General features: G+C 46.4%; 1 protein-coding gene across 1 annotated transcript; it reads left to right on the top strand.

The window, feature by feature from the left end:
- The first annotated feature begins 353 nt into the window (after positions 1 to 353).
- LOC101610570 (myosin regulatory light chain interacting protein) lies at positions 354 to 22,077 on the top strand. Its single transcript, XM_045136792.1, has 7 exons — positions 354 to 519; positions 1,514 to 1,704; positions 14,602 to 14,787; positions 15,949 to 16,146; positions 16,595 to 16,759; positions 18,236 to 18,656; positions 20,540 to 22,077. Exons 1-7 carry the CDS (start codon positions 433 to 435, stop codon positions 20,627 to 20,629), a joined length of 1,338 nt encoding a protein of 445 aa, XP_044992727.1. The 5' UTR covers positions 354 to 432; the 3' UTR covers positions 20,630 to 22,077.
- Positions 22,078 to 22,178: the final 101 nt, after the last annotated feature.

Genomic DNA, 22,178 nt, shown 5'->3' with positions numbered 1-22,178 from the left:
GGCGCGATCCCAGGCCTCCCTCCTTCCGCAGCTCGGGGCGCCCACAAGCTGCCACCTCCCCAGGCGGCCGCGGGGAACTCAGCCGGCGCCGGGAGGCGGGGCCGCGGCTGGACGCGCGTTCTTATTGGCTGGCGGCGCCGGGGGAGGAGGGGCGCGAGCGCGGTGATTGGCGGAGGCGCGGGCCGGAGCGGGCGGGGCCGCTGTAAGAGAGGCGCGCCCGTCGCGGCGCAGGCACTCGGGCAGTGGGAGTGCGGCGCCGCGGAGCACCCGGGAGCCGGCGGGCGCGGGGGTGGCGGGGACTCGGGGGCCCGCGGCCGCGGGGTGGTGCGGGGTCGGCGCGGCAGCGCGTCTTCTCGGAGCCGTCCGCCCGGAGCTGGGTTCGAGCGGTGGTGGCGAGGCGACAGCCCCGCGCGCGTCGGCGGCGGCCCCACCATGCTGTGCTATGTGACGAGGCCGGACGCGGTGCTGATGGAGGTGGAGGTGGAGGCGAAAGCCAACGGCGAGGACTGTCTCAACCAGGTGAGGCGCGGCAGGCACCGGGGCCACGGAGCGGGCCGGGAGGGGGGGGCGCCGAGGATCGCGCCCCGGAGCCGGCCTCCCGCGGGCCGGCGCGTGCGTGGGGGGCCCCGGGCGCGGGCTCAGGCAGGAGCCGCCACCCGGTCCCCCAGCCCGGCACTTTTTCGCACCGAGGCGGCGGCGTCCCTGCGCACCTGCCGCAGGTGTGTGTGCGTGCGCGCCTGGGTGCGCGGTGCCAGCCCGTGGGGTCCGCGCGTGACCCGGCAGCGCCGCCCGCGTCCCGCCGTGGGGTGACTCGAGGCAGTCTCCGGCCCCGGGCTCCTTCGCGGACCTGCTGGGCCCTGATCTCCACGCAGCTTCTCCACCTGACCCCCGGGGTTTGCGTGGGACGAGGGCACTGTGGGTTTGGGTTGTGTGCTGCTTGAGGGAGTGGGTGTTGGCAGCCTGTGTTCTCCTGTGTGAGAAAGCCTTCGAACGGTGGGGCGGGCATGGGCGATGTGACCCGCAGCAGATGGGGTCCCACTGGACCCGGGGGTCTTCAAGTCCTGTAGACCTGATGTGGTTGGAAGCCTTTCTTGCAAAGCTTAGCTGACACTTGTGGCGTGTTGCCTCCGCGAGTTTCTTTTTTTTTTTTCTTCTTTCTTTCTTTCTTTTTTTTTTCTTTGAATCCAGATGGTTAAAATTGTTCCACTCAGCTGTGCAGATGGTGATGGAGGGAATTCCATTGATTGGGATTGGAGTAAGGAAGGGAAGACCCTCCTCTGCCTCTCGGAAGGCTGCTTTGAGGGACTCCTTTTTTCTCTTCTGCAGTTGACCTCGCTCTATAGATACTCAAGGAACAATAAGCATCTGTAGGCGCAGACTAGGTTTTTCTACCTTATGATGGGACAGAACTTTGCTAGAAGTGGGTGCCAGTCTTGGGCTCGGGTGGAGCCCTTGGTGTGCTGGTCCGGCTCGCCTCCTGTGCTCACCCGCGCTGCGTTCATTTTTGCTTTAGGTGTGCAGGCGACTGGGAATCATAGAAGTTGATTATTTTGGACTGCAGTTTACGGGTAGTAAAGGTGAAAGCTTATGGCTGAATCTGAGAAACCGGATCTCCCAGCAGATGGACGGGCTGGCACCTTACCGGCTTAAACTGAGAGTCAAGTTCTTCGTGGAGCCTCATCTCATCTTACAGGAGCAGACCAGGTAAAGTGAGGCACAATAAACCCCTGTCAGGGTCCGCCCCCCGATTCCACTGACAAGAATGTTGTACTCCCCAGATGTTCCTAGGGAAATCTAACTTTTCATGATGGGAAATTCTCTCTAACCATGCATTGGTTTTTTTCAGAGCCCAGTGGGTTTGTTGATAGGGGGAACCACATAGTTGGCCTGGGTGTGTTTTCCAACTCTTTTTCTTTTTCTTGTTTTCTTTATAATATTAATAGGAGAGCAGGGCTGAATTCAAACAAAAAGAAAACCAGACCGACTTCCTGACTGCAGCATCTAGTGCCCGATAGTAACCCCGCCTCAGCAGTGTTACTACAGGTCACTGTAGACTGAACTAACCAAAAGCAGGAAACAGTTCCTCTTGGGTTACTTAAACTTGGTCCACTTCTTCTGCCTAGTGTCGGATTACAGTGCAGAGCAGGAGAGCTGTCTGGCTTCATGCAGAATTTTTTTCAAAAACTTTTTCAAGTTTCATGGAAACTCCCAAGAACTCTTGGAAGGCCCCTGTAACTGAATTCCATCCCACAGATAGATTCCACATGATCACTGAGTAGTAGACTGCTACACATCCCCCTCCTTGCCCGCTTTTTTTTTTTTTAAGCCCCTAGTAGTGGTCAACAACTTTAGCATGTGTCTCCTGTTTCAAACAGAGAGAGAGAGAAAAAAAAACCTGTGTTTCCCTCTGTCTGTGACACTTCTCGAGGATGAGCCACACCAGGAAAGTGATGTTTCACATCTATTACCGAGGTGGGAGAGACTAAATCTTGCAGTTGTCGAGAAAAAAAAAAGGGGGGGGGGTAAATGATTGCTTTTGAAAGCACAGCAGACTGGATCTAGGCACTGATGTTTTTCATAAGCCTGTGGCTTGGAAATGTGCCATGCATGTGAAAAATGTGACTCTGAAAATTGTGAATAATGGTCAGTGAGCAATATCCCTCTTAAGAGTTTGTTTGTTTACCAAATTACTATTGATTTAAACCTTTACTTTGTCTTGGTAACTTGAAAGGGTGAAAGAAATAATTTAGTTTATGAAGGAAATGGGCACATTGAATTTTTAGTGCTCCTGAAAATGTCTTGCAGATGTTCAAGTTGCACACTTAAGGGTGTTTAGCTGTCTAGATTAATCAGAATCGTCTCTCTCCTTTCCTTGTTTCACCCTAAACAATTTGTGAAAGCCTCTGTTTTGCACTTCACGATCATAACGTGTAAAGTTAGCAAAAGAAAACATGTATAGCACACCATTGGACTTCTCATTTCTTGATTTTACAATTACTTCAGGGCCTCTAGGTGAACTCAGTTTTAATGGCACATTTATTTTTTAAATCTGCCAGAACTAGGGACAATTAAGTCATGGAAACATTGGAAATGATAGTGCATAAGGCGTTTATAATGTGAATGCATTCACGCTTTCTGATTGACTGCTGGATCATGTCTACTTGTGCTTTCCTGTCCTGGAACTGGGTCAATAACTATTCCCAAATCCCTCTTAGTCATGTAAAAAAGATACAACTGATTATTTAGAACTTAAATCAAATTTCCTACCTTTCAATGTTTTTCCTTTATTTACTCAGTTGACTTTGAATTATGAGATTTATAGCTAATAGCACGCAAGAAGTGAACCATCCTGGTTCAACTAGGTAATTCTAATTCGTTTTAATTCCTTTTAGAAATCATAAAGAATGGTTAGTGTAAGATGGACCTTTTGTTGCAGGCCTATAATCCCAGATATTTAAGAGGCTAAGGAAAGAAAAATTGCAAGTTCAAGGCCTGCCTGGGCTACAGAGTGAGTTCAGAGCCAGTCTTGGCAACCCAGTGAGACTGTCTGAATAAATGAATAAAATTTTAGAGAAAAGGTGAAAAGAGGTCTTCAGATACAGTCAGTGGAAGAACACTAGCCAAGCATGTGTACGGCCCCAGGTTCAGTCCCCAGTATCAAAAAAAGGACTAAGGGGGGCTGGAGAGATGGCTTAGCAGTTAAGCACTTGCCTGTGAAGCCTAAGGACCCCAGTTCGAGGCTCAGTTCCCCAGGTCCCACGTTAGCCAGATGCACAAGGGGGCACACACGTCTGGAGTTCGTTTGCAGTGGCTGGAAGCCCTGGCTCGCCCATTCTCTCTCTCTCCCTCTATCTGTCTTTCTCTCTGTGTCTGTCACTCTCAAATAAATAAAAAATAAAAATTTTAAAAAGGACTAAGGGGAGGAGGAAAAGGAGAGAAACAAAGGCAGTGTAGTATACACTTTTAACTTAGGACTTTCTTTTACCTTGGTGAATTTTACATAGTTTATGAAGTTTAATTGGTTACAATTAACTAAGTTTTGGGCTGGAGAGATGGCTTAGTGGTTAAGGAGCTTGTCTGCAAAGCCTAAGAATGCATGTTCTAGTCTCCAGGTCCCATGTCGCCAGACACAGAAGTGGCACAAGCATGCGGATGCACATGCACACAGGGGAGGCACACGCATCGAGTCATTCACGGGCTGACAGGTCCTGAGGCTCCCATTCTCTCCCTCTGCCTCTCTCTCTCTCCCTCCCTCAAAAATAGAATAAAAAGTGTTTAAAAAATTCTAAGTTTTGTGTAAGGTTAATGTGATGTATAACATCAAAAGTTGTGCTAGGTGCAGTTTGCAGTTAACTTTTTTTTTTGTAGTTAGCATTTTTATATGCAAATCCTAAAGGCAAAAAACACTTGGTTTTCCTTAGTTTTGAATTAGCAAGCTAAAAAGCTTGTTGACAAACATTGATGGCCCATTATTTGTTATGAAATATTAATGTAAAAATGCAAGCAATATATATCAGATCTATTCAAGTATTGAGTGAACGTAGCTTTGATTTGTGAGGTGCTTTAAGAGGTGACTTGACTGCATCACGAGGAGGATGCACTTAGTGTGCCCGACATGTCAGGACAATTTAAGTAATATTGAAGTTAAGGGGTACTGAAGCTGTTGGCAGAGTGATTCTGCACAGACATCAGGTACCCTGCCTACAGGGAGTTCAGCTCCCTGTGGAAGCATAGTTAATGTTCACATCAGCCCAGGCAGGCCACTGTGAGGGTGACAGGCAGGAAGGCCTACGTGTGATTGGACAGTCTGCGCTGGAGCCAGTCAGAAGCCGGTGTTTCTAGTCTAGCTTTGCCTCCAACCACCAGCCGCCTAGACTTCCAAGCCTGCCTTCTGTGAGAGGCCAGGAACTGGGCTCTAGTGGCTCCCAGCAGGAGCACTCCCCTCCCACCCACTTCTGTGGCATCTCTGTATTGTCCCCATGCTTTCCTAAGGACATTTCTCTGAAAACAAGTGTTGGCTCGTAGTCAAGTGTCAGCTTGGATCGCCAGATAGGGCTGACCTGGTCTCTTGCCAAATGTTAGGTTTGGTTCTCCTGCCCAGGTTGCTTTGCTCTGGCACAGGGGCAGGGGAGTGGGAGGAACTGCCCGCTTCAGCTGGCAGCAGTTTGCAGATGGAGACAGCAGGTATTTTCAGCAGATGTTTGCGACGCCTTGGATTGAAGTGAGAAGGGAAACAAGTTAATAGAGGCTAGAAGTAAATCTGAAATAATAACGATCTTAGAAATGCTTGCCTTTCAGAGGCTTTTAGTTATTCAGACTGAATTTTGCCAGCCTCTGCAGGACCAGAGATTAGAGAGGTGCACACTTGATTGTCATCTGCTAGTACACCATCCTTTGCCACGGGGTCTTCTTTTTGTTTTTCCTCCTCACTGGGCCACATTTTGTCAACACTCAGTGATCTTTCCAGGCACAGTCTAGTTTAGTAAAGGCTAAGCAACATCTGTAATTCTTTTTCCCAGAAAATGGTTCCAGTGCAAAGACTCCATGATGCCTGGATTAAAATGTTCAGAGAAATTATTCAAGATTTCAGTGTTGGGAACAATGAGGGTTAAGTTTCTGCCCACTGCCCTGACCTCAACTCCACCCTTCTCCAGCCCTGTCAGGAAGAATGAACTTTCAAAACCAAGACATCATGTGTCACTCTTTGAGAGCATTAACGAGCATCTGCCACTACAGTTACTTATGTCAGTCATCCTGATAATCTAAATTCCAATTAAAATTGATCATCGTTGTATCCTCAGAACCTGGCAACTATATCTTGAATCAGTAAATGATTAACTTAGAAGTACTGGTACAAATTTCCTTATAAATATTGAAATGTTTTTAAAGTTTGCTACTGTAAGCTGAAAAGGTCTGAGGATAAATTTTACAAAACCCTCACCATGATAAAATGTCTTGTGGTGATTATTTCCTCTTTAGAACTTGCTCAGTCCTTGGCATTCTCCTTTCTCTCACCTCCTTCACCCATCACAGACTGCATTTCTTGTGGCTGTGCCTTACCTCAAAGGAAGTAGCACTCCTCTGAACCTTTGCTGATGTCCAGATAGTTTTTAAGCATCTGTTGATGTTACTTCAACTAATTTATAGTCCTAGGTATTAATTAGCTCCACATTTTCCAGTATTCCAACAAAAATCCCATGGGCTGGGGAGATAGCTCCCGCAGTTTAGAGTGCTCTCCATACAGTGAGAGTTCACTCCCCAGCCCCGACACCCACACAGAAAGTTGAACATGGACGTCTGTAAGTCTAGGCCTGCAAGGGGATGGGGCCAGAGACTAGAGAATTGTTGGGCTCACTGGCTGAGATGCTCCAGGTTGAGGGAGATTCAGTCTCAAGGAAGTATGTAGATGTACCCTAGGTACAGACATACGTTACATCATGTATCCTACACACACACACACACACACACACACACAAATGCGTCTTGTGGAAACCTATGAAAGATTTCATGGCTAAAACCCACAAAGCACATGCCACGTGCAAACCTGAGGCAGGTATGATGTGGCCATTTCAATTCGGAGCTGAATCAAATCCTTCCCACCTGAAAGCCATGCCCAGAGTCTTTCTGATGCCCGTGTTGGGAAAGTTGCTCACTTCACTGTTGCCTTCGGCGTGGCTCAGGGTGGACTCGGTTCTGTGAGCTCCTAGTGCCCCACGAGCGGCATCCGTGACCAGCCGTTCCACCAGCCAACTGTGACCTCAGAGCCGACTGTCTCTCTCCCTGCCCGAGTATAACATGAGCCCTGGAAAAGGCGTTAAGACCAAAAGATACACGTGCATTATTTCCTAAGAAAATCTTGAAGACTAGTGGATATTTGTGTGTTTTGTGGAGCTTGTCATGATAATGGAATCCCCATGTGGGCACGTTCAGTACACGTTTGTACAAAATCTAATTATTTAGAAGACACTTCAAGTCTGACTTTGGTGAGCTGCATGGAGCAGCTGTGGGGACACTTTGTGCACTTTCTCTCTTGATTCTTTCTGGACCAGCAACAGGATCTACCAAACCCAAACCAGGCAGATAAAGAACGAGTTAGTCTGGAACTCCTGCAGCCGCGCGCTGCCTGTGGAGTCATGGCTTCTAATTGCGCTCCTGGCGAGCGCAGGGTGTGGGAAGAGATGGCGTCTCTAGAGGACAGGCTTGTCGGGGTGCGCACCTGCCCCAACAGGCGTCTGCTGTGGTAGACCAGCACCTTTGGCAGGCTTTATTCTTTCAAGTAAAAGCATTCCTGGAGCTGGGCGTTTCTCCGGTGGCTCTCCTGATCTTTTAAGTGCTTTAGGGCCAACGAGGGATGCCTTTAACAGTGGCTCCCATTTGGGGTTTTGAGAAGGATCTCCCTTGAGCCCAAGTAGAGACTTAATTTGGCAATTCCATGGTAATTATTGGCCCATCACAAGTTTCTAAGTTACAAACCCTCTGTGAAGTAGACCTATATATTGAAATTCTAAACCCAGACCCAAATATTTCTCAACCTCGTATGCCTACTTTATTATGTAGGTAGTTAAGTGTTTGTTGGTCCCTCCACCCATCTATCAATGTGTATTTCAAAATAAGTTGCCCATTCTTCCTCCTGAATGCCATAGCATCTTTATAAACTAAAACCTGTATTTGCATGCAGTTCTTTTATCTTGTTATAAAATTTACATGTAATGCATGAATCCTAATGTATTATTTAATAAGATTTGGCAAATGTACTTATTTTTAAAAAGCTCTGTAAGATTTAGAACAGCGTCGTCATTCTGGAAAGCTCTCTCATGTCCTTCTGTAGGAAGTCCCCACTCGTTCCACCTTCACCTACCACTGCACTGGCACAGTTTGTCCCCCCCCCCCTCGCCCCCAAACACCCCGTGAAGACTTCTTACAATCTGGGATCCTGCAGGACTGCGTTGTGTCTGCCCTTTGATCATCATACAGCCGTTGAAATCCATCCACACTGCTGGGTATGTCTGTGGGGTTTGTTTCGTTGGTTGGTTGTTGTTGTTTGTTTGTTTGTTTGTTTGTTTGTTTTGGTAGTGGTGGTTTGGGGGTGTTTTGTTTTGTTTTGTTTTGTTTTGTTTTGTTTTGTTTTGTTTTGTTTTGTTTTGTTTTGTTTTATGGTGCTGGGGATTGAACCAGAGGCCTGGAACATGCTAGTCAAGTCCCCAGCGCCGTTTGTTCCTTTTTCTTACTGGATGGTATTCCATTGTGTGAATATCCCACTTTTTGTCCGTCCATCTGTATGTAGTCCTTTTGATAAACAGCTGTTTCCCATGAAACAACCACTGCTAGAAACATTCTAGTACAAGCCTTCCTTTTCTTCTGTTGTAGACACATGTGTTTTCATTTATTTTGAATAAAATGAACAAGAATACAGTAGCTGGGTCATCATCATGTAGGTGAGTGTTTAGTTGTATAAGTTACTGCCAGTCCTTTTCCCAAAGCCTCTGTATACCCACAAACAAGTGTGAGAGAGTCTGGTTTCTCCTCATCCCCGCCAGCCTCTGGCCGATACATTATGGCAGAATGTGGTGGCTTTACTTTGTGATGCTCTGATGATTACTAATATTAATAGTTTCTCATATGCTTACTGGCTTTACATTTATCTTGTGTTGTGAGCCATTCAAGTCACCCGCTTTTATTGCCTGCTGCTAGTTTTGAACTGTGCATATTCCGTGTGTCGCCTAGCTACCGTTCTGGGTGAGATCTGAGTTATATAAATGTATAGCCTCTTGTACTCTGCCTAGTCTCTTGATGCCTTTTGGTGAGTAGGAGTTTTTAATTTTGGTGGAGCCTAATTTATTCATTTTTCCCTAGAGCTTGCTGGTTGTATCATGAAAACCCTAGCCACCTCTTCATTGTGAAGATGCTGTTAGGTTTAGTTCCTAAACCATTGTTTATGAAATTAGCCTTTACAGGTAGGCTTCTGAGCCATCATGGACTGAGTTCTGTTATACTAGAATGTTAAGATGCCGTCCAGGAAACTCCAGCAGTTCTGTTCTGATCTGCTTGTTTTTATTTTTATTTATTTATTTACTTATTTGAGATAGGAAGAGAGAGAGAGAATATGAGCATGCCAGGGCCTCCAGCCACTGCAAACGAACTTCCAGATGTGTGCCTCCTTATGCATCTGGCTAACTTGGGCCCTGGAGAATCGAATCTGGGTCCTTTGGCTTTGCAGGCAAATGCAATAACCACTAAGTCATCCCTCCATCCCTGATCTGCTTGTTTTTAAATGTAACCCAGCACTCTCTAGAGTTTGATCTAGAATAAACTGATATAATTAAGTGACTCACTGGATGGAGATAAGTTGTGTGATTGCAGTGGGGTCTGACTGAGGCAAGGGACAGGCTGGATAGCCTTTCCATGGCTACCCTATGGAACAAATACAAGGCAGTTATTGGTAGTTGAAAGTTTTTGAAATTAACTAGCTAGCCATCTTGAAGATGTGTTGACTTCATGACTTACAGAGTCTGGATACAGTTATTTTACATTTGTCATCAAAATGATGTAATTGTTAATATAACTAGAAAGGGGTAACCAAATGTAACCTTGGCAATGAGCAGATGTACAGCGCGCATGCGCGCGCTCTCTCTCTCTCTCTCTCTCTCTCTCTCTCTCTCTCTCTCTCTCCTCTGTGTGTGTGTGTGTGTGTGTGTGTGTGTGTGTGTGTGTGTGTGTAGTGATGTGTATGCCCTTGTAGCACCCCATGCACTTGCCTGCAGTGGAGGGTGCTCTCCCACAACAGCTTGGCTTGTAGAAAGTACTGCTGTGCGTGCTGTGTGACCGTGTACATCAGTGTCCAGAGGATAGTTTTCTGCAAACTCTTAAAAGATAAACCTTAACAATGAATTTTTAAAAGGAAATTTTGAAGTAATTTGAAGCAAAATACATAGAAAATGTGTTTTTTTTTTACAATGGTTTGATACCTATTACTGTATCTCCCCGAATGTTGTAGCTCATTCATACCAGAGCCAGAATGGGTCCCCTTGAACCCGAAGATGTAGTCATTTATTGAAATAACCACATTCTTAGTAACTGGATAAAACTTAATGAATTTCAAAGTGCAGTCCCAAGAATATTGAGAAAATGCAGCATGAGCTGATGCCCATGGAACAGTTTAAACATTTGCTTCTAATACAAAGAAAATAGTTGTTATCCAGAGGCTTTCCTGTTTGTCATTCTAGAATATAGGTTTCATTGAATTAGATGTGTAATCTATGTTTTACTTTTTTTTTTTTTTGAGGCAGAGTGTCACTATAACCCAGACTGGCCTGGATTTCACTATGTAACTGGAACTCACAGTGATCCTCCTAACTGAGCCTCCTAAGTGACTGCAGAGGTTTCAGGCATAAGCCAGCACACCCAGATCATCTAATTTTTTTTTTTAATTTTGGTGTGTGCATATGCTGTATACACATGTGAATGCAAATATGTGTGTCCTGTGCACATGTACACAGAGGCCAGAGTGAACTCAGGTGTCCTTCTCTGTCCTGCTTGATTTCCCTGAGACAGTCTCTCGCTGAACGTGGGGTTGCTCTTTTCTGGTCAGAGTGGCTGAGCAGTGAGTCCTGTAATTCTCCTGTCTCCACCCCACTCAACACTGGGGTTACAGGCATGCCTGGCTTCTTATGTGGGCGCTGGCATCGAACTCGGGTCCTCATGCTTGCCCAGCAGATATTCTTACCAACTGAACCATCTCCCCAGCCCATGCCATCCGCTTTTGATCTTTAACATAAACTGTCACTGAAGGCATAACTGCTGCTTGCTTTGATATTACTGGTAACCTTTCACTCACTTCATGGGGGAAGGGAGGAAGAAGAGGGAGGAGGTAGGCAGTTACAGAGCAGGTGGTTAAAGGGGAAAAATAATAGGAACAGATCCTGGACTCAGTGCCACTCACAGGAGCTGAGGAGGTGGAGAGTGCTTGCTGTGCAAGCAAGAGCACCAGGGTTTGGACTGCCAGCAGCCACATAAAAGTTGCGCGTGGTATTGTGCGCCGGTAATTCCAGAGTTGAGGAGAGGTAGGGGTCACTGCCTAGCTATTCTAGTGGAATCTGAGCTCCAGGTTCAGGGAGAGACTGTCTCAAAAAATAAGGTGAAGAATGATTGAGGAAGATAGATAGCCAGTGTTTACCTGTGATCTGTGTGTGCATACAGTTATGCATACACAAGCATCCCCCCCACACACATGCAAAAGAAAAAGAAAACACAAATGCTGAGCCCTTAATGGATTCCTTATTGGAAAAATGACTGAGCACTGCCATCCTCCCCTTGGAAAAGAGCACACTAGCCTGTGACAGCTCATCAGAGCTGGTGACCTTGGCTGCTGCTGCCCCTTTTATACTGGAGTGCCAACTCTTGTCACCTAGAGGTCGGAGTGTGGCAGGCGTTGTTTGAATAGGGGCTCTTCCTTGGCTCTGAAAGGCTCTAAGTTCCATCTGAAAGTCAACCCTCAGACATGTCCACCCAGCCACCCCAGGGTGGAACTGGGCACAGGAGCAATGCATGACTAATATTTATTGACTTGAAGTGAAAAGGTGGCTTGATAGCCATGAAGGCACCTCCCTCAGGCAGGGCCTGGCAGGAGGTCCACTACACGGTAAGGAGTGTTCATGCCACTGGGCATCTTGTGCGCCCGGCCCAGGCTGTGAGCCCCACCCACATGCCAGTTAGGGAGCCGTTGCTGTTCACATTCGGTTACTGCTGCTTTGCTGTGATTTTGGCAGCTGTCCCTCCCAAAGAAGGCGTAGAGAGTTTGGAAAAAGAAACCGAATCAATTTGAAACTCTTCCTTGGCAGGCTGTCCGTACTATTTAATAAAGCAGGAAACAGTTTCTAACTCTATACCAGGAAAACAAGTCAAGAGACCTTTACGTTAGCAGTAATTAAATCAAGAAGACTTAGTTTGTGGTGATAATCTTAAGCTCTTTTGGCACATAATTTCTTCTTGAATGTAAGCATAGATGCAGAGTCTGGCTTCCTGAAAACATACCCCTGACTGAGGAGACCGAGGCCTGGTAACAAGACTCCACTCCCCCAGCAGCCACATGCACGACGCCTTGAGCCGCACAGGGTTTGTGAGAATGTTAGTCACATCCTCCGAGCTCTTTTAAAACCAGTTATTTTTGTGGTCCTTGTTTGCCCCAATGCCCCCCCCCTTGTCAGTTTTAGCAGTGTGTCAGAAATATTTTTAAAGTCTAACAGATGTTTGGTTTAACACAAACCATGTCTATCCTCTTTCAATGCTATTAGGAATCCTTGCCTTGATTTCTTCATGGCATCCTGGAAAAACTGCAGCATTTGGGCAAGTTGTTAACTGTAAATATTTCTGTGTCATTACTGAATGTGCAGAAGATTGAAGGTGACGGCTCTTAGTGAAGGAAGAGGGATGGCGTTGAGTCTCCCCGCTGCCCTCGGGTTGCAGCCTCGCTGCCTCCTGCTTGCTCTCCTGGCTTTTCTCCTGTGTCCTCCACTGGACTGTCATGCTCAGGCACACTGTGTGAGGAGAAGCGGTGTTGAAGACTGGAAGGATGGGGAATTGGGCTTACACAGGGTTCAGAGCATTCGTAATGGTTGTAGTTCATATATTAGCAGAAGATTGCTGTGGCTTTAGGCACAAGTCATCAATGGAAGGTTTAAACCCTGCATTTGCCAGACACAGATTTCATAAGCTGAGCCAGCCTTCCTATGGTGGCTTGAATTCCCTCTTCAGAATTTTGGACAATACAAACAATAACTGAATTTTCCCCCTGGGTCTGAGTGTGGCACGCCTTGCAGCAAATGCAGAATGCTGTGTTGTATACACTGAGGGTAGTTCAAACGGAGTGGAGCTACATTTGAAATATAAAACAATCCCAGATGTGTGGTGGTTCCCACACATGCATTGAGCTCTCTGATGTGAGAGGCAACTGAGGCAGCCCGAATGCAGCTCGCTAAGGAGAGCTAGTAGTTGTCACACGCCGAGTACTGTAAGAAGGAGCACATGCTCTGTGTGCAACGTGGACCGAAGGCTACCCATATGAGGACAGGCTGGTAAAGGCCAGCTCTCTGAAGGCGAGAAGCATCTATTCCCTGGGGCGTAGTGGCTAGAGAACGGGAGCTGCAAAGTGGCGGGTGAAGCCTGGGTCTCAGATGCTGTATCAGACAGCTTCAGGTTTGCTGAGATGAACTTCCGGACCAGGCACAGTTATGGAGGAAGGATTTATTGAAGCTTACAGATCCAGGGGAAGTTCCATAAATGGCAGAAGAAGCTGGCCTGCCTTCACAGGACCAAGCAGAGAGAGAGAAGTATAAGCCAAAAGGTCAAAAGCCACAGCACACTTCAGGAACTCCAGCTAGGCACACTTTGCCTATCTTTAGACTGAAATCTGAAACGCACCACCACACCTTAAGATCCACCCAGTAACATTGCCTCTAGCCAGGTAGCCAGCAGATGCAAACTACAAACAATAAAGAACTGAATATATTGGGGGCCATCTATTCTATTCAAACCACCACCATGGATGCCATCATGCTTCCTCTGTAGAGGGTAAGTAGGTCCCTTGAAGGATTTTGCACAGAAGGGTGAGGCATTCTCCCTGGAAGCAGTGACCACAAGCAGTGTGCAAGGTGAGCTGGCAAGTCTGGAGGGAAGAGGCATCTTGCCGACTTGAAAACCTGGGAGTGGCACCAGACTGAGGAAGCCGGCTGGCAGGAATGGAAGTGGGTATACACGGTTCTGAGACCAGGAAGGTGTAGGTAGAATGGAGACTGAAAAGTGAGTCTGTGGTTTCTATTGGGAGATAAAGTACAGGGAAAGTTTGATTGAAATGAGCTGAAATTGAGGTGCTAAGGAACATCTGGTTGAAGAAGTCTGTAGACAGCTGCCATTGAAACAAAGACTTTCTTTTTAGAGTTTCTGCAGATTCAGATTGTATCAGAATCTACTTAAAGGTAATGTTTCTGATTACTTCTTTAAAACATTATAGTATTTCTAAATATTTTACATCTGTGTTCTGTTCTGTAACTGAATTTGATTTCATTAGATGTATTTTGTTCAAGTTATTTTTATTCCACAAAATCCTAATCCTTAGATTTATTTTGCTCTTGATTATAAAGAGGTCTAGAGCTGGAGAGATGGCTTAGCAGTTAAGGTACTTGCCTGCAAAGGCTAAGGACCCAGGTTTGATTCTCCAAGGTCCCACATAAGCCAGATGCACATGGTAGCGCATGCATGTGGAGTTCATTTGCAGTGGCTAGAGGCATCTGGCATGCCCATTCTCTCCTCCCTCCCTCCCCCCCACCCCTCTCTCTCTCTCTCTCTCTCTCTTGCATAAATAAAACTAAATTTTAAAAAAGGGTTATATAGCAATAAAAATATTCACTTTAACTTTCAAAATTTCTGTTTGCTGTACTTAAAAGGAAAGCACTTGGTTATGAAACCACTGAGCAAGTTGGATTAGTGTGGTTGTTTCTTGCAGCTCTGGGGATGGAGCCGTCTTCACACATGCTAGGCAAGTGCTCTACCACGGAGCCCAGGCCGGCAGTCACCCCAGGCTGACCTCATTTCCACCTTGTTTTGCAGACACATCTTTTTCTTGCACATCAAGGAATCCCTCCTGGCAGGCCACCTCCAGTGCTCTCCAGAGCAGGCAGCGGAGCTTAGTGCCCTCCTGGCCCAGACCAAGTTTGGGGACTACAACCAGAACACTGCCAAGTACCACTACGAGGAGCTGTGTGCAAAGGAGCTCTCCAGTGCCATCCTAAACAGGTGAGGCTGCATCCTGCCAACTTGATAAGAATCTTCATGGGAAGCCGGGCCTGTGGTGGTGCACACAGATAATTTGTGAAGTTGAACCCAGGCCATTGCCGATTTAACCAGTTACTTTCAAAAGATCCAGGCACCTTTAATTTGAGAAACTCAAAAACAAACAGCCCACAGCAATAAATGCTGCTGTATGAAATGCTGTACACAATGAGAATTTCTAAAATGTCTGACCTCTTGACTTCCTACAATAAAAGTCTGTCATGTTTTATTGGTATTTGCTTCATCCCAGCAAGAATTCCATCAAGAGACTAACATAGGCATCTTAGTTATCTGTTCCTGTATAGCAAGTCACCCCCACACTCATTGGCTAAAGCAGTGATCTTGGTGGCTGAGAAGGCCTGGGCAGGGAATCTGGCCATGGCTCTGCTGGCTTGAGCCTGCTCCTGAGGCCAAACCTTGCCACTGGACGACAGTCTGACCTGCAACCCAGCTGAGGGAGGGCTCCGTATCAAGGATGACTTGTACTGGTGTGTTGATTGGCCTTCTCCCCTGCCACCTGACCTCAGCATCCTTTCCTGATTTGGGATCCACGGTGAGCCAACTCAGAGCAGAAGAGTGAAGAGCCACAAAGAAATCTGTCTTTGCTGACTTAATCTCAGAAGTGAGCCAGATCCCACGACTCCCACCAAATTCTGTTCATCAGACGCTAGTCACGAACCCAGCTCACTCAAGGGGAGGAAGATAGCCCAGGAAGGGGGATCTTCAAGAACCACAGGAGGGCATAAAATCAATCCTGTATTCAGCAAAAAGATCCAGTCAATCCCTTATGATGCTGACAACTGTCCTGGTGCTTACCAAGTTATGCAGACAAATGTATGAGAAATTCTGACACACAAGTTCATCTTGTCTTAGAAGTTTTCCATAGTTCTTTCAAGTTTTCACCGTCCATCATCTCCAAATGTGTTCTCCACTAAATATTTGATAGTTGAAGTCTTAAGAAATCTTAGAAGTAGTTTACAATAAGTTTACTAAATAATAAAACAGAAATAATGACTTTATGTTTTGTAATTTTAAAATGACCATATGACTATAATTCCCTAGTGAAAATTATATGATCTTTCAAGGCTGCGTAAGTTGATCTCTGTTCTGCCCCTTGTTCCACAGCATTGTTGCAAAGCATAAGGAGTTGGAAGGCATCAGCCAGGCTTCAGCTGAGTACCAGGTCCTGCAGATTGTGTCGTCAATGGAAAACTATGGCGTGGAGTGGCATGCCGTGAGGGACAGCGAAGGACAGAAGCTCCTCATTGGGGTTGGGCCCGAAGGAATCTCAATCTGCAAAGATGACTTCAGCCCAATTAACAGGTAACCCAAGCCTTCAGGTTTTTTTTGTGTTTTTTTTTTAATTCTAAGCATATAAATGTCTAGCTTTCATCGGGAAAGTGGAAAGCAGAAAGAAATTCACTAGACATCTCTCAGGATTAAAATGTCGCATGTTGGTGTTCATTTTTCAGACCTTGACACCTAATTCTTCGAGACTAACTTAAAAAGTATGCTGACGAGGCAGACTTAGTGCTTTTCAAATAAGTTGTTCGTGTCCATAAACGTTTCATATCCATTTCTATATCCTTACATGCATGCACACCACAACAGGATCCAACACACTCTTCCGTGTATAAGCGACAGCTTTTCAGCTGTCTGTGTGATTAGGAAGTTATATATAGGTGGGTCACGTGTAACCTGCAAAGTCATGTACATATTGTGATAAGTAGCTCGTTCTAAGTGTGCTTTCTTCCTTCTTCCTGTCTTTCAGGATAGCTTATCCTGTGGTACAGATGGCCACCCAGTCAGGAAAGAATGTGTACTTGACCGTCACCAAGGAGTCTGGGAATAGCATCGTGCTCCTGTTTAAAATGATCAGCACCAGAGCTGCCAGTGGGCTGTACCGAGCTATCACCGAGACACATGCTTTCTACAGGTACGTACCACTGTGTCCCTTAGAAGCCTAGTGTCCAGCTCTGTGACTTTGAGGTGGCCTGGGGGTTTCTGTAGTTTCTCTTCTCACTGTGTCAGTCTTGTACAGAATGTAAAAATCCTGCAGCTTTGAACATTATGTTTTGTAGTCCTTCTGGAGTCCTTATCAGCATAGGCTGCTTCACCACAGAAGTCCACGGTGAGCTGCTCTTCTTATCTCTGGCCTTACTGTCTTGCACCACTCCCTCCTGAGATAACCCCAGTGGTTGGGCCTGTTCTTTGTCCTCCCTCAGAAGGGCAACACAGGTCTAGGAGAGGTCCTGTGCTGAATCCTCACACTTTACACAGGGAGGATACATTTTTATTTCAGTCTTAACTTTATTTTACCTGTTTTGTTGTTGTTGTTGTTGTTGTTTTGAGACAGAGCTTTGGCTGGCTGGCCTGGAATTTAGTATGAGTCAAGGCTGCCCTCAAACCTAGGGGAATCTTCCTGACTCAGTTTTGGTGGGATTACTAGCTTGCACACAAGCACACCTGGCCACAGTGAGGACCTTAAATAACCACCCAGGTCCCTCTTTCCAGAGAGCACTTTCCAGCCAAGTTCTGAGTTGACTCAGAAACTTAGAAAGCCACAAAATGTAGTTGGTGCACAGCCGTCCAAGTTTTTTGTATTAAAACAGAGTGTGGAGCAGGACGGACAGCTTGTAGACATTGTAACATGAAAGCCAAGGTGTAAAGAGAAGCACCCTTCTCGCATGGGCTGCTGTGGGAGCAGCGCTCAGCCAGAGGAGACCCTGTCCGGCCTGCCTGCACGTGTGCAGCTGCTTCCTGGAAGCTGTCTTGAAGACCCTTGCAGAACAGCAGTGGAGTTGGTGAGCAAACAGCATAGACAAAATGGGAAGGACTTATTATCAGGCATACACACAATACATGTCTACTAAGCATGTCGCATGTCTCGCTAAGCCGAGCATGATGGCACACATCTATAATCCCAGCACTCAGGAGGCTGAGGCAGGAGGACCACAAGTTCCAGGCCAGCCTGGGCTATATAGTGAGACCCTGTCTCAAAAAAACAAAATAGGGGCTGGAGAGGTGCTTAGCGGTTCAGCGCTTGTCTGAAGCCTGAGGACCCTGGTACAAGGCTTGATTGCTCAGGACCCACATAAGTCAGATGCACAAGGGGTCACATGTATCTGGAGTTTGTTTGCAGTGGCTAGAGACCCTAGCACGCTCATTTTCTCTCTCTCTCTCTGCCTGTCGCTCTCAAATAAAAATTAATTAATTAAAAAGCAGGTAGGTGGCTGTCTGAACAAATGGACAGATGGATAGGTTAGGTAGATGGGTAGATATGTAGGTAGGTAGGTAGATTGAATGAATATTCCATGTCTGCTGATGTACTGTTTTCATTGGTCTAAGGGTCTGCTTAATGGAGCTTCCTGGCTCCTCACTGTTAAAGTCTACCTTCTGTCTGTCCTTGCAGGTGTGACACGGTGACCAGTGCTGTCATGATGCAGTATAGTCGTGACTTGAAGGGCCATTTGGCATCTCTGTTTCTGAATGAAAACATTAACCTTGGCAAGAAGTATGTCTTCGACATTAAGAGAACATCAAAGGAGGTCTATGACCATGCCAGGAGGGCTCTATACAATGCAGGTGTGGTGGACCTTGTCCCAAGAAGCGACCAGAGTCCCCCGAACTCGCCGCTGAAGGCCTCCGAAAGCAGCATGAGCTGCAGCGGCTGCGAGGGCCTCAGCTGCCGGCAGACCAGGGCGCTGCAGGAGAAGCTGCGCCAGCTGCGGGAGGCCATGCTGTGTGTGGTGTGCTGCGAGCAGGAAGTCAACTCCACCTTCTGCCCCTGCGGCCACACCGTGTGCTGTGAGCGCTGCGCCTCGCAGCTGCAGGTGAGGGGCCTCGCCCGACCCCCCAGTCAGTAGTGAATGAAGGTCTGTGAGGTGCGTAGTGGGCAAAGAACTGAGAGTGCCCAGTGACCGAACGCGCTCTTCCCTCTGGAAACACTTTGCATTTGCATGTTGTTTCCACCAGCCCAATTAAACCAAAGACTTTTTAAAATTATTATTTGTTGATTTTTTTTAATAAAATGATTGTGCTCTTAGACCCCCTTGCCCCTGCTCCAGTTCTGCCAAGGGTCTTCTTCTATGGGGTTATTGGTGTTCATTGTGGGATCCAAGAGGCCTCGGTCAGTCCTGTGGGGGGAGGCAGATACAGTGCCTCTGGCTCTTCCTACCACCTTGAGGCTTGTAAAATATTTCCACCCCTTCTGCAATGTTCCCAGAGCCTTGGTGGACCAGCTAGGGATCTGATTTAGTGGTGCTTTCTCTGTACCCTCTAGATCTCTGTCTTAATGAGGTTTGAGTGACCGCAGTGTCTGTTACCATCTCCCTGGAACTGGTTTTGAGGATAGCCATGAGAGCAGTATTCATGTCACCACTTCCTCTGTAGTGACCCAGGTCGTGACCTCTGTAGTGGCTTAGGTAGATAAGGTGGAGGTGACCCATCTCAGGTAGGCAACCAGCCATCTATGCTTGATGTATTGATGTATCCTGTTCTCCACAGAATTCTCCCCCGTCTATAAGGTAGAAGAGATTCTCCAGCCAAAATTGAGAGCAGTATGAAGTATAGGGGATAAGCCTAGTCATTAGAGAGACTTGCTGATGTGAATGTCCACTCTTCTTAAAGAGCAGTGGATGTTCTCTCTGGTCCCTCTTGGTTTCCTGTCCTAGGCAATCTGGCTTTGTTCCCATAGCCAGATAGGTATTCTTCCCTACTGAGTAGGTTTCAGAGCCAGTTGTGAGCAGTGGGTTACCTGTGTTGGCTGTGAGCCACTGTTGCACAGGTGTATGCTTCTTGCTCGGCTGGTTGATTTTTGTTTCTGTGGGCAACCACTGTTCTCCAGCTGGTGGCTGCGTAAACTGCAGACTTTTTAGTTATGGGAATGAATGCAGTTCAGACTCCTAAGTGACTGCATCGAGTAGCTACACCAAGGACCAGGCCTGCCTTTTCCATTTTGGGTTGCCTCTCATTATCTCATACCTAGAAGAAAGGTGTTTTATTTGCATAAAATACTTGGCAAACTGCTCAGATGTTTGGACCGTAGAGGGCTGTTTACTGTGGTTGTTAGCTGTGCGTGCCCGCAGGGACCAGTTGGGTTGTTTGCTGCTTGTTAGCAAGTCAAACTAGTTTTAATACAAAAAAAAAAAAAAAAGAAAGAAAAGAAAGTAACTTGTGTCTAGCATTTCTTTCCTTTTTTGTACTTACATCTCCTCTTAGAATCATTCTTTCACTCTCAGGAACATCTGGTGAGTGTCACCGTCACCATGGGTAAATGATGTAAATGGGTAAATGGGTAAATGTAAATGGGTAAATGATGTAAATGGGTAAATGATGTAAAGCCTCCTTCAGAAGCTGCCTTCAGGGCGGCCTGGCAAGAGTGAGTCCCTGTGTGGTGGGCTTTATCTCCTGAGTGTCTGCCTTTACCTGTCCTTGGGTTGATGAAGGGTGTGTGCCTGCCAAGTAGTCACCAGAACCTAAAGCTGGCTCCTGGGCCAGGAGCACAGCCACACTCCCTGGCCACAAGGGCGTCTGCCCGCTGATGTTAGCTGAGCCCAGGCCACTCTGGATGTGTCTCTTGCACAGCCGCCAGAGTAGACAGGTGCAGGGGCCTCGGCTACAGGGTAACTTAGAAAACTGCGTGTGGCGGGCGAATCAGAGAGTCCAATCCTGCGGGTATTTTAACAGGCGCTGTCTGTTGGCTTCTCTTTTCCAGTTGTGTCCAGTGTGCAGATCACGCGTAGAACATGTCCAGCACGTCTACCTGCCAACCCACACCAGTCTTCTTAACCTCACCGTCATCTGACCTTCCCTGCAAGTCCCCGGCACGCCGACTTGCTGAAGACTGCACTATTGTAAACTATGATAATGTTGTGAGGAAACCGCTCACTCTCAGCACCCATCTGCCATGCAACATTTAAACAAAAAACAACGAAAAAAGGAAGACAAGAACATAACACTCCCCACTGCAAAAACACATCCATGTGTAGAGCAAGCAGCTCCAGTGCTGGGGACCAGGAGGAGCTCTGGGGCACACGCATTCCTTGGACTTCGTGTTTTTATGATCAAGTAAAGGAATAGGTGGTGAGGTGGTGATGTCTTTGTCAGTTAAGTGTTAATGTAGCCAAAAACGGGATTTTTAGGAAATGATGTCGTATTTCTCCATAACGTACACCCAGGCAGCAGATTTTGTAAGTTAGTTTCAAGAATTTACTTGGTTCTTTTTTTGTAATGGTCATGGGGTGTCGAACGTTTTTAATAGGAAAAGTTTTCTTAAATAGGCATTGTCATAATGTCATTTCTGTCTTTTACAACTTGGTCAAAAATGAGTGGAAAGCAAGTAGATTTCAAAGAGAGAGCCTGTGACTTTTGAAAGGTCTGGACAGTCTGGCTCACTGAAAGCAGGTGGAAGGAGGGTTCCTAACCCGTTTCTCTTCCCTGACCCTGGGCCCCATGCCTTTTAATGGCAAAATGCCACTAATTTGGTTAGAAGAGTCCCATGAAGTAGTCAAGTATTCCTTGGGCTTTGGAGCTGATGGAGTATTTTTAAAATGGAAAGACAGAACATTTCCCTTGCAAAGGGAACACCCAGCTCACTCAGAAACAGCCTGCTCTTCTCCATTTCTCCCGAGTCCCCGGCTCCACCTGTGACAGCCCACGAGTGTGGCTTTTCTTGAACGATCAAACCTTCTATAACCTTACGATGGGTTTCTAGATAAGGTCTCCTTTTCATGTGTATTTTTTATTTTTGTATTTTCTTAAGTGCTTTGCTTCAGCATTTCTTTGGTTGCCCCCTTTGTATCTTTCAGTGGGGCTGTTTTTTGTGTTACCTTATTCTCAGTCCCATTTCCCAAACCCCACTCCCACTGGGCATTTTGGAAGCCGGTCAGCTAGCGAGTTTTCTAGGATGTCGGGAAACCTAGATGACCTCATTGGGTGCAATACTAGCTCAGTGAAAGCTAGAAACCTACACTGTCACTTTACTGAGATTCCTGAGTGTACTTTTCATATTGCCTTAATGTAGCAGTAATGTGTTTATGCATTTGTTTCTTTGCACAGACATTTTGTCAGATATTAAAATTCTACTTTTTTATGGCACATATTAGCATATAAGCCTTTATTCCAAGAGGTATTTATTTTTTCACTTGTAAAAAAATGTTTCACATAAAGAACTCTGTTATATCGTAGAGGACTTCTGTCTTTTATATTCAGGATAATAAAGACTTTAAAATAAAGTAGGCATTTGTATTGTCACAGTTGTTATCATTTAAACTAGTTTTATTCAGTTACATCAAGGTTGGTCCTGCATGAAAATTTTGAAGATGTTTATAGTATTTGCTCTAATTGAGATGATT

The sequence above is a fragment of the Jaculus jaculus genome, chromosome 17, assembly GCF_020740685.1.
Source record: "Jaculus jaculus isolate mJacJac1 chromosome 17, mJacJac1.mat.Y.cur, whole genome shotgun sequence".
NCBI lineage: Eukaryota > Metazoa > Chordata > Mammalia > Rodentia > Dipodidae > Jaculus > Jaculus jaculus.
The sequence above is the reverse complement of the archived record's forward strand: the minus strand, read 5'-3'. Positions and strand labels throughout refer to the sequence as shown.

What these genes read in the sequence shown, in the direction of transcription:
- LOC101610570 (XM_045136792.1), top strand. Translation starts at nt 433, where the DNA reads ATGCTGTGCTATGTGACGAGGCCGGACGCGGTGCTGATGGAGGTGGAG. An exon ending in GCGAGGACTGTCTCAACCAG is followed by an intron (nt 520 to 1,513) that starts GTGAGGCGCGGC and finishes TTTTTGCTTTAG; the next exon opens with GTGTGCAGGCGACTGGGAAT. An exon ending in GAGACACATGCTTTCTACAG is followed by an intron (nt 16,760 to 18,235) that starts GTACGTACCACT and finishes CTGTCCTTGCAG; the next exon opens with GTGTGACACGGTGACCAGTG.